The sequence below is a fragment of the Piliocolobus tephrosceles genome, chromosome 3 (assembly GCF_002776525.5).
Source record: "Piliocolobus tephrosceles isolate RC106 chromosome 3, ASM277652v3, whole genome shotgun sequence".
Classification (NCBI taxonomy): domain Eukaryota; kingdom Metazoa; phylum Chordata; class Mammalia; order Primates; family Cercopithecidae; genus Piliocolobus; species Piliocolobus tephrosceles.
The window spans coordinates 170,799,430-170,811,948 of record NC_045436.1 but is presented as its reverse complement, the minus strand read 5'-3'; the positions used below and the strand labels follow the sequence as shown (position 1 = coordinate 170,811,948).

At 35.7% G+C, this 12,519-nt stretch overlaps 1 protein-coding gene across 6 annotated transcripts in view; it reads left to right on the top strand.

Annotated features, from left to right (window-relative positions):
• The window catches only part of CPEB2 (cytoplasmic polyadenylation element binding protein 2), a 67,089-nt gene that overhangs the window by 52,663 nt on the left and 1,907 nt on the right, over nt 1-12,519 (top strand). For 4 of the 6 annotated variants that reach the window (XM_026455633.2, XM_026455638.2, XM_026455637.2 and 1 more), the window contains 4 exons: nt 1,916-2,034; nt 2,720-2,834; nt 5,958-6,139; nt 10,431-12,519. The exon at nt 10,431-12,519 is cut by the window's right edge and continues 1,907 nt beyond it. In XM_026455633.2, the coding sequence (XP_026311418.1) occupies nt 1,916-2,034; nt 2,720-2,834; nt 5,958-6,139; nt 10,431-10,658 (644 nt within the window). In that variant the 3' untranslated portion in view covers nt 10,659-12,519. The remainder of the gene's footprint in view (nt 1-1,915; nt 2,035-2,719; nt 2,835-5,957; nt 6,140-10,430) is intronic. The other 2 variants (XM_026455636.2, XM_026455634.2) reach the window with 1 other exon arrangement.

The following is a 12,519-nucleotide window of genomic DNA, read 5'->3' as shown; positions in this document are numbered from 1 at the left end:
AAGTAAAATTGGCATTGGCAATTCATACTTTTTTTGGTACAGTTACAGTTAATTGTAGCCATTTCCAAAGACCAGTATCCCCAAACCTTATTCTTTCAAGCAATTTTTTAATTTCTGTAATTCAGCATTTTCCATGATTTGGAAAACACTGGTATAGAAGCATCCAGTGGGTGAAGCTACCTTATAATTACAGCAGTGACTAGAGTCCCTTAGATGCTAAGACACACATGTACATAAGTTTCCTTTGCAGTGAATAACCTTCACGTTATGTGACTATTAGCTTGCTTTAACAAATTCGAAAGAAGCTATTATAGAGTATGTTTGTTAAGAATATTTTAATATCTAATGACTTGTATTGGGTAAGTCATAATTTACCTGATATGGCTTAATTTTTGTAATATAAACATTTATTCTCTAATAATAACAAAAATTGAGAAATATTTAAAATATTGAATTTGAAGTATTATTTTAAAATTAAGCAATATTAAAATATTAATATCAAAAATTTTTTTAAATGACCAATATTAAAATATTGAATTGAATGTACTATTTCAGTAAATTGGTCTCACATCCTTTTCATTATTACAAAATAGTTATAGTTCCCAGATCCTTATTTTGTATCAAAATTAAAGCCTTAAAAAAGCTTCATTATTTTTAAGAATATTTAAATTGTTTCTAGCAATGTAAAAAATCTAAGACATGTTTTTTAATCCTGTGTAATCTTACCTTTGGAAGTTTGTATTTATATAGGGTGAAATCATTTGTATAGGGTGAAATGGCTTCAGGTATTTTTTATGCAATCAGCTATTAATTTTATTAAAATGAAGTACTTTAGTGTCACATCACACACTAAAGCTTTGTGGCATAAAGCTATGGTTGACAATAAGCTGAGTTTTTTGACTTGAGTCAAACATGACCTTACACTTCCCATTATATAGTGGAACAGACATACATGGCCTGCTTGATTTCTGCTTCATACTGGGACTAGATTAAAATGCTGTACATTTGTTCGCATAGAAATCTTGCCAAGAAAAGGGATAGATCATTTATAGCTATCACCTGCTGGGAATAATCACATAATAGTAAACTTGTAGTGTAAATTTTGATGCCTTCTTTTTATAATTAGTCTATTATGTCAGCTGGATACATGATTTTTTATTAAAGATTGGCAATTGGTTAGTTTACAAGTCTAGATAGTCTCCAAACAGTTTGAAAAATGTATTCCACTGCTTTCCGAGTTGAGGCTTGATTTAAAAGTTTTGATCCATCTGACCCATGTTTTGTTAAGGAACATATTTCATTCCAACCTTTCTACTGTAGCTTTCTTAGTATCATTGAGAGGTTTTCGTGAGACTGTGGAATGTTTCCTCTGCTTAGGGGATTTCCTGGACCTTTCCAAGTGTATTCCAGTCTAAAAGTATGCTCTAGAACTTGGATTAACCTGAGGGCCTTTATAGCAAACTTGAGCTCCAGATATACTCACCTGGTTAATTCTGCCAAGTTCTTTAAGAAGGTGGTATCACTACTAGAAAGAGCATGGGAGACCTTGGGGCTGACCTGGGTTTGAAATTAATCAACCAACTATTTACTAGGAGACTGACTTCGATACCTTGATTTTTTTTCTTCTGTAAAATGGGAATCGTATTTCACAGACTTTTGAGAATCAAATAATAATGCATGTAAGTTAGTACAATATCTGATAGCAAGTGTTCTATATAAAGTAGCCAGTTGCTTTACTGAGTATCTGTTTTAATGTGTATTACATAGTATATTGTGTTCTCTTGTAGAAGGTAAATGGTTTTTTGTCCTATTTGTTTTTTCTTTTTTCAAAAGCATATATTTTCCAAATAGTACTGAAATTTGGAGTAAAATCACTTGATATGACATATTGCCTCATTTTTAATGGTTATTCCAGGCTATGCATTTCTTCTCTTTCAAGAAGAGAGCTCAGTTCAGGCACTAATTGATGCCTGTATTGAAGAAGATGGAAAACTCTATCTGTGTGTTTCTAGCCCTACTATCAAGGACAAACCAGTAAGTAAATACCACATGAACTTCAGGCTACAAATGCAGATTATTCAAAAATTGTTTTGAAATGATTGTTAAGTAATAAAAGAACAATTAAACTATCATGTTGAGTTTTAGTTTTTGAAACATCCAGATAATTTATAGCAGGAGTCCCCAACCCCTGGGCAGTGGACCAGTACTGGTGGTCCATGACCTATTAGCAACCAGGCCATACAGCAGGAGATGAGAGGCAGGCAAGCCAGCATTACTGCCCGAGTTCCACCTCCTGTCAGATCAGAGATGGCATTAGATTCTCATAAGAATGCAAACCCTATTGTGAACTGCACATGTGAGTGATCTAGGTTGCACATTCTTTATGAGAATCTAATGCTTGATGATCGTAGGTGGAACACTTTGATCTCAAAACCATCTTCCATACCATCTCCATCCTTGGAAAAATTGTCTTCCTCAAAATTGATCCGTTAGTACTTTTGATCTAAATACTATAAATCAGCAGTCCTCGACCTTTCCTCAAAAAGGTCGAGGACTGCTGATTTATAGTATATAGATCAAAAGTTATAAAAAAGTTTGTTTCCAGGTCCCACTATCCAAATTTTTAAACAATAAAAGAATAACTATTAACTGGCAAAAACAAACAGAAAATTCTCATAAGCCATCAAGGGAGTAAGACTCAATGTGATTTTCTTCATAGGTTCAAATACGTCCTTGGAATTTAAGTGATAGTGATTTTGTAATGGATGGTTCTCAGCCTTTGGATCCCCGAAAAACAATTTTTGTTGGAGGTGTTCCTAGGCCATTAAGGGCTGGTAAGTAGAATGTTAACAATTTTGTTTTAAAAAATCATTTAAATATGTCTTAGTCAATTTAATAAATATTTGGAAGCTATTGTGTACATGACACTATTGGACAGAGCAGGAGCAGATTCTCCATGCTCCAATAGCTGCTAACTACAGAATTTTTTTTTTTTTTTTTGAGACGGAGTCTCGCTCTGCCGCCCAGGCTGGAGTGCAGTGGCCGGATCTCAGCTCACTGCAAGCTCCGACTCCCAGGTTCACGCCATTCTCCTGCCTCAGCCTCCCGAGCAGCTGGGACTACAGGCGCCCACCAGGTCGCCCGGCTAGTTTTTTGTATTTTTAGTAGAGACGGGGTTTCACCGTGTTAGCCAGGATGGTCTCGATCTCCTGACCTCGTGATCCGCCCGTCTCGGCCTCCCAAAGTTCTGGGATTACAGGCTTGAGCCACCGCGCCCGGCCCTAACTACAGAATTTTGAAACAAATTCTGAGACCCCCTTCTTGAAACTCAAACTGGAGAATTGAGTGCTTATCTATCAATATTAGTGCAGTAGCTAACTCCAAGCAAATCTGTAAGAATCCACCTAAATACTTCCAATTTTCTAAGCGTACCTCTCTAAGATATGAGAATTTGGGGTTTGTTTATTTTGTGTAGATCAATTCCAGTATCTGAAAAAGAAATATGGGATTTTTTATCTTTTATCTGTATTTTAATCATTAAAGTAGCACTTTAGATAAGTGAATGATGATAAACTTCTGTTTATCAATAACTAGGAACCAGAAACCTACCAAAATATGTTACATAGGAATATAATTGTAGATGTATATACCCACTTTGCGCACATTAGATGGTACCCTGCACCATGTGTAGAATGTTAGTGATTTCCATCACTGAAAACATCCTCTCCCCAGTCTTAGAGACATATGTTAAAGAACGATTCATACGTGTAAATACTTATAGAATATGATGACTTCTACAAAGAAGTACATAGGGAACAGAAGAGCATGTAGCAAGGAAATATCATAATTTGATATCTTGAAGATATTTGAAGTCTGATATCTTGAAGATATTTGTAGTTGAGCTGACATATAAAGATTGGGCAAAAGGAGTAGGATCAGGATGGTAGTAGGGTTCTGAGGAGTATGTTTCACAGAAAGGGAGCAGCTTATTTAAAGGTCTTGTGTGGACGGAAACAGGGTGCTTTGGAGGAACTGAAAGAAGTCCAAAGTGCCTAAGTTGGGCTACAAAGAGTGAGGGGGGGGACACAAGGAGACATTGAAAAGGTAGACAGGATTCACATCATACAAGTCTAATAGGCTAACTTGGTATTTACCCTTAGAGCAAGGGTAAACCATTGAAGAGTGTTTAAGCAAAAGAGAGACTTCATCATATTTGCAGTTTTCAAAGTTCACTTTAATGACTCATAGAGAGGGGGGCCAAGGTAAGAGTAAATATGGGCAGACCAGTTTAGCATCCTATTATTACAATCCAGGAGATAGACAATGGTGGCTTGGATTAGTGGTAGCAGTGGAGAAAGCCAACTGAACAGAGGTGACAGATATTTATGAGGTAAACACAAAGACAATCTCATCTTTCAGTCATAAGCCACTGGGTGGACAGTGATACCTTTTACTGAGATGGGAGGAACACTGGAGAAGAAGCAGATTGGGAGGGAAGATTGTGGTCTTGGTTTTGAACACAAGTTTATGGCACCATTCAAAGCTCCCAAATAGAAATTTCAGTTAAACCATCGTATATGGCATATTTCTAATGTATTTTTATGGTGGTATCTGGTATATTTTTTAAGAGAATCATTCCTTATACTGTTTTAAAAACAAGCTGGGAAGGCAAGGGCCAAAAGTAAAGAGATAAGGCTATTGCCATGAACCAGATGAAAAATGATGTTAGCATGAATCAGGATGTTAGTGATGGAGGTGAGGCGATTGGACTCTAGATATGTTTTGAAAATCAGGTTCACAGGATTGCATGTGCAGTATGGAGCAAGGGAAGAATACAGAAAGGATGAAGCCAAAGATCTTAACAACTTCATCTTTTCCGTTGCTTTCTAACTAGATCAGCAGAAACTCATTGGAGCAGGTTTAATGGGATAGGGGAAGATTATGAGTTCCATTTTTAATATACTGAGTGTGGCCAGTGCCTGTTAAATACCGAGTTGTCCACTAAACAGTTGCATATACGAGTCCAGCGTCCAGGAGAGAGGTCCATACTAGAGATAAAAATGTAGGAGCTTAAAAACATAGATGGTATTTACAGCTATGATACAGGATGAAGTTACCAAAGCCAGGAGTGTAGATAGTGTTGCAAAGATTGAAACTTAGGGTACTCTAACATTGAAAAGTTAAGGAGTTTAGGATGAACTATCAAGGAAGACTCAGAAGAAATTTATCAGTGAGGTAGGAGAAGAATTAGTGGGATAATATATTCTAGAAGCCAGATGGAGAAAATATTTGAATGAGAAGGAAGGGATTAACTATTTTCAATGCTATTTACAGATAGGTTGACCATTGGACTTGGCTTGAACAATTATAATGGAGTCATGGTGCGATAGTCTGATTAGAAAGAGTTGAATAAAGAATGGGAGGAGAGGAATTGGAGGGAATACTGGAACAGATTTTGAGAAATTTGGTTGTAAAGGGGAACAGAGAAATGGAGCAGTAGCTAAGAGGGAAAAAATGTGTTACAGGAATTTTTTAAGACAGGAAAAGTATAGTATGCTTGGGAATGATCTAGTATAAGGGGAAAACTGATCGTATAGAAGGGAAAGGGGAGAATTGCTAAAGCAGTGTCCTTAGTGAGAGTGGATGGGATCTGGTATGCAAGTGAAAGGACTGGATTTAGGAAAGAGCATGGAACTATTTGTCTATAGGTCAGAAGACAGAGTATATAGTAGGTTTAGTGCTGTAAGTGGGTAGATGTGATGGTGGTGAGTCACTTTATAGTTAAAAAAAAAGCATCCTTGATCCCCTTCCTTTTTTAACAACAGCCTCTTATCTGCCATTCTACTCCTGGTCAAATGATAATATACTATTGACTTTTACGTTTTACAAAAAGTACTTAAAAATTGTTGATTACAGTGTTCTGTCACATTTGATGTAAACTTCTTTTCCTTTTGAAGTGGAACTTGCTATGATCATGGACCGGCTGTATGGTGGAGTTTGTTATGCAGGAATTGATACAGATCCTGAGCTAAAATACCCAAAAGGTGCTGGGCGAGTTGCTTTCTCCAATCAGCAGAGCTATATTGCTGCCATTAGTGCTCGGTTTGTTCAGCTTCAGCATGGTGATATTGATAAACGTGTAAGTTGCATATTGGGAAATAACTTATGTCCTATAATAAGGTGCTGATCCAAAGCTTCATACCCTAAGGAGTTAATAATATAATTCGAGCGCTGTTTACTTTTTATACTTCTTTAAGCCTTAAAGGATATTATATAAAAATTCCTTGAAATGGAAAATTACTGAACACACTTTAAACTTTAGGTATAATATAAAAATATTAATACCATTGTGCAGCCATGTCAAAATTTTTTAATCAGCCAGTAAGGTCAAATATTCTAACCATGGAGGCAGAGGTGGTTTTAAGAGCCTGTACATTGGAGTCAGACTGCCTGGGATTAAACCCCATTTCTACAAATTAACCTTCTCTATGCCTCTTTTTCTTCACTTGTAAAATGGAAAACAATGATAATATGTCTTTCTCAGTAATTTTGAGGATTAAATGAATTCACATATATACAAGCACTTAGAATAGAAGTTGGCGGAGAGTGTTATTTAAATGTTTGTTTTCATTTGTCACAAAAACTAAAATAAAATGCATTGTGTATATTTCTCTAAAATAATTGACCTAAACTTAAAATTTTTTTAGTAGCATTGCTTGAATCATCACAATAAGAACTTTTAAGAAGTACTAGGAATGATAACTGAAACCCTATTGAATAATTCCAAGTACTAACTACCTTCTAAAATAAAGACACTAGCATTCATTTACAAATCTATTTTATGCCAAAATCTGTGAACAGTTCCTATACATAGTTAAACATATTCTAAAATAATCATATTTGTATTTATAGTACAGCAGAAATACATTAAGAATATGGGGGTAAATGAATTTTTTATATCCAAATTAGTAGATAGAAGATATAAGTTGATTGGGTACTCCTTTTCCCCAGTGTAACAGTTTCTTGAAACCTGGGGCTGTTTGGCACATTAAAAGTCTATTTTGGGGACGGGAGGCTGGTTAATTAATACCAATTGACTAGACCATGCGTGCTAGAAGTAGTCCTCAGTGTAATTACCCAACCATCTCATTTAGAAAAGAAACGCGGCCGGGCGCGGTGGCTCAAGCCTGTAATCCCAGCACTTTGGGAGGCCGAGACGGGCAGATCACGAGGTCAGGAATTCGAGACCATCCTGGCGAACACGGTGAAACCCCGTCTCTACTAAAAAAATACAAAAAACTAGCCGGGCGAGGTGGTGGGCGCCTGTAGTCCCAGCTACTCGGGAGGCTGAGGCAGGAGAATGGCGTAAACCTGGGAGGCGGAGCTTGCAGTGAGCTGAGATCTGGTCACTGCACTCCAGCCCAGGCGACAGAGCAAGACTCCAAAAAAAAAAAAAAAGGAAAAAAAAAAGGAAAAAAAAAAAAAAGAAAAAAAGAAAAGAAACGCAGCATAGGTTCAGTTCACAAATGCAGAGTGGTTTCCTTTTTGTTTGTTTGAAAAGGTTGCCAAAAAAAAACGAAGAGGAGGTGCTCTGCTTTTGATAAGACATGCATACATAACTTTTCTGAACTTGTCTGAACGTTAAGAGTTCCTCTGGTGGTGTGGTTCCCAACCTCTGCTGTACATTATTCACCTGGGAACTTAGAAAATTCTTGACATTTGGGTCCTACCCCCTGAGGTTCTGCTGAATTGGTCTGAGAGGCAGCCAGGGCAACAGGAGTTTATAAAGCTCCAAAAGTGACACAAATGTACAGCAGTGGTTTAGACCACTAATCCCTACTTTTACAGAGAGGTAATAGGTCACAGAGGACGTTATTTACATAGTATATAATCATGGTATTTAATGTGCAGTAGCAGAAGAAAAAGACTGTTACAGTGTCATACCTCTTACCTCTTTGTTTCTGAAATGATAGTGAAGGACCAATTATTTGGAGCAGAGTGTTGACTCTTAAAGAGCAACTCAGTTGCAGAGCAGATGAATTGAGATACCTGTGCCTTCTTAAAAAGGCATTGATTGAAATACCTGAGAGAAAAGCTTATAAGATATGTGTTACAAAAGTAATTTTGAACTGTATTTGAAAGAATTTGAGCCTTAAATATTTTACAAGTCACTAGTATTGCTTATACAAAGAAATATTAAACCATTTACCTTTATATCTTTCATCTCTCCAATATGAATATGGTTATTAAACCATAAAAATGGAATGAATTTAAGTATATAACTGCCAACCCAAAGATACACAGGATACATATTTGGAGGGAATAAAAATTGTTTATTCCACTTACTTTTTAGACTCATGGATACTGTGGTTTAGTTCCTATCTGATAGCTGGAAAGCAATCACCACAGATGTGTAATTCATTGTATTTTTTTGTATGTTATTTCATGAGTAGTATAATTCCCTGTGACTTCTCGTATATGTTAGAAAATAAGACTAGGTGAAGTGTAGTGTTAATGAAACTTCCTTTTGCATATGGAAGAGTTTAATTATTAGAGATTATTAATGAAAAATAGGTTTTGAAATTCAGTTTTCCATCTTTAAAGTCTCTGGTTTTGAGTAAAGTAGGTTAGCTTCATAAACTAATATGTAGAATTTTAAAAATACAGATAATTGAAATCATTGCATTTGCAAAATTTCCGTTCAACAGTTTTATATTAAAATGTAACTCCTGAACATCTGGCACTTTATTATTATGAAAGTGAAGTAAACATCACAGACCCTGGTTTCAATTTGTCTAAAATCTTATTAAAAAAAAAAAAAAAAAAGAAATAACTGTGAGAAAGAAACCTATGTAAATGTATTGCATTTATGCATATCTTTATAGCATTTCTACTTCATGCTGGATATTCTTCTAGGCACTGGGAACCGAATGTTGTGCAAATGGGTGCTGTCCCATTCATCTCAGTGAGATGAAATCCAGTAACTGTCATGCTACCTTAATTTATTCTTTAGTCGTAATAATGTTCTTTTTTATTATAACTATAATTGTAGTGAAGATGATGAATCAAAAATAGCAGCCTGGCAAAGAAAAGATAGAACCCATAAAGGAAAAAGTTGAGACATAAAGATCAAGCATAAAAATTTTAAAAATTTCTGTTAAAGATTGTAAAGCCACTGGAAAAAAAGGTTAAAAATTCTTAACTGACGAAAGAGAACTCATAAATCAATTTAAAAAACAAATTCCAGCAAGAAAATATGCAAAAGATACAAACAAGCAATTCAGAAAAGCCAAGTGTCGAATATACATAAAATATATTTATCCTAATCCTTATGAATGAAATATAAATAACAATGTAATTCCATGACCTATCAAATGAACATCCTACAGTTCTTTCAATCAACTTTTATGTTGTTTCTAGTTTGTTGTTCTTACAAATAATATTGCGGAAAGTATCCTTAAATTCATTTTCTGCACTCATGCAAGTATTTCAGTAGAGTACATTCAGAATACAAACTGTTGGGTCATTATTTTTTTTACTATAGGCAACCTTTACTTTATCTCAATCCAGTCGTTCAGAACACTCAGTGTTCTGTTGTCTCCTAAGGAACAGCTGAGCTGTTACTCTGTCTGGCACTTTTCAGCCAAATGGTAAAAACCTTCCATTCATAAAGTTATCACAAGCAGGAAAGCAAGGCTATTGCAGCTAATAGTAGATAATACTAATTTATAGAATATTTTACCATGTGCCAAGCACTGTCTTATGCTTTTACATTCACAATTTAAGCCTCACAACTCTGAGACAAGATCTGTTATTCCCACTTGACAGATGTGGAAACTGAGGTGGAGAAGTTTATCATTCAGAGCTGACTCCAGTCTGAAGTGTTCTGCCAAGTCAGACCTTCACAACAGGACTTGTACTTTATATCTTATAAATTTACAGAAGTCTAGGCATGCCCTTTGTAAGATTCTCCACAGTTCTGGCTTGTCTGTGCCACTTACTTCGAAGCAGAGTGTGACTTGCACCTGCAGTGGAGAAGCGCTGCCTTAATCAGTGGCTGTTCGGATTCTGCCATCTCACAGGTGATACTGGAATGAGGGAAAAAGGTGTGGAAACTTTCTTCCATGGCTACTTGAGGTCTCTTTTGTTTTTCACTCACAATCTTCCCCCAACTCTGAAAATACCAGGACACAGGTGTTTCAAAGATGTTATTCAAGAAAGTGACAGTGAAATGTTTTGCACATCAGATTTTTTATAGATTTTTAAAGTATTTTAATCTACTACACAATAAAGCTCCTTCCTTGAGAAACTGCCCATTTCCTCAGCTTTTAATGCTGGTCCTTTTTTTCCTCTATAGAAACATTTTAAGTTATTACAGAACTTGAGTTCTGAAGCAGACCCTAATGAGACTTACTTTCTTTTTTTTCAAGGTGGAGGTAAAGCCATATGTGCTGGATGACCAGATGTGTGATGAATGCCAGGGTGCACGCTGTGGTGGAAAATTTGCTCCCTTTTTTTGTGCCAATGTCACTTGCCTGCAGTATTACTGTGAGTTTTGTTGGGCAAATATCCACTCTCGTGCTGGACGTGAGTTCCATAAGCCATTGGTAAAGGAAGGTGCTGATCGCCCACGTCAGATCCACTTCCGCTGGAACTAAGAATAGCAAACTGGCCTCTGTTTAACAAGGAAGGAAAGGGTGCATGTGGCTTACTGTGTCTGAAGATACTGACATGCAGAAGAAATAAGTGCATTCTTCTGCTTTTCACCCCAGCTATCAATACATGCATCTTTATCAGCAGCCAAAACACTACAAGCCTCTTGTTTTTCACCAAAACCCTACATCTCAGGCTTACTAATTTTTGTGATATTTTCATGTTAAAAATAAAATGTTTTTTTGTATTTTCTCCAAGTTATTTTTATATGTAAAGTTAAAATTAGATATGAGAATGTTTTGCGTAGGGGCAACACAGTCTGCTGCTATATAGTGGGGGAAGCGTGCACTTATTTCTAAACATGGGTTTTTAACTTCAAGATCTGCCCCAGTAATTTACCAAAGGTAGCAAAATAATAGTGAAGATGGAATATGTCTGCTACAAATGCTTATTTTTATTGTTGCTATTTTCAGTGTATACATAAACTAAAAATTAGGGTTGATTTTTTTGCTCTCCATTTTGACTTGCAAGAAATAATACCTCAAGATAATCTGATTTATTAGCTATTTTTAAACATTTTTAATCACAAGCTGTATTAGCTTTGCTGCTATATAGGTGTTATGTGTAAATGCCACCTATTAATACGGGACTGAAAACGTTAGAGACACACTGCATTGCAGATAAAATGCAGGCAGCACAATATGGCCTAAACTGCCATAGTTTTAGAATGTGAAAAAAAATGCATGTTTACTTACCTGTATACACCATATGCATGCACTAGAATTATTAACTAACGAGGTGAGGTATTGCAAATGTTCAAAAAAGCTCTCTTGAATCTAGGTAGCATGAACAAATTATAAAATTTGTTTAAAAAAGCAAACTTGCATGCATTATTGTGACTTCAAGTTTAAAAAATCGTCTTACATGTGTACAATATGCAAATTAGTTTTAGATTAGAGAGTGCAGCCATTTTGTGATCTGGTCAGTAGTGGAATTCGATTTTATGCAGACTGGATGTAATATTTGTAATCCCTGTGCAATTTTGTGACGTGCGGTTCTAATTCCTGTGCAGTGATATAGTATAGATAAAAGAATGAGCAAAAGAAAATACAAGAATTCTAAAGAAAGTTGATTTAAGCCCCTTTGATAGTCCATGGTTAAGACATCCTTTATAAACCAAAGATGGCCAGCACACTGCTAACCAGTCACCAAATGTGAGACCCATAAGAAACCCATACTTAAAAATCTGAATTTTATAGAAGAATGCAAAACTTTAGTAAACCCTAAGTAAAGTCAAAATGGAGAAGGGGAAATATACAGATGGCTAGTTGCATAAAATTAAGTTTTACCTTTATAAGACAATGGTGAAATCTGGCTTGAACTTGCTTATGTGTTTAACCTATAAATATTGGGGTCTTCTGTCTAAACTGGGGTCACTGTTGCATGGAACATTGTTCTTAATAGTTGAGAATTGCTTTTTTGAAAATTTTGATGAAGGAATTTTGGTAATGACTTTGCTTGCAGGTTTTTTGGGATGTTTTTTTGAGAAAGTGGCATGGAAACATGCAGTAGTTAATGAGTTTCTCTTGGTACTGAACACTATTAGAATATCATTAGTGATATTTTTTCTCTTTAGAGCATTTTTAATGCAACTAGCCCCTATATTTTAATGTAAGAGTTACTCTGCAATCTAAGCAAAGCACCCAACAATGGTAAATGTTTTTTTTTAAAATGCAGAACTAAGATTTTTGACTCTAAAGAGAGAAAATTACAAGGGTTTTGCCTTATAGCAAACCCTTGGGACAATCCTTCATGTGAGCAAAGTGTTGATCTTAATATTGGTTGTCTGTGGTGTGCTTTTTTGTA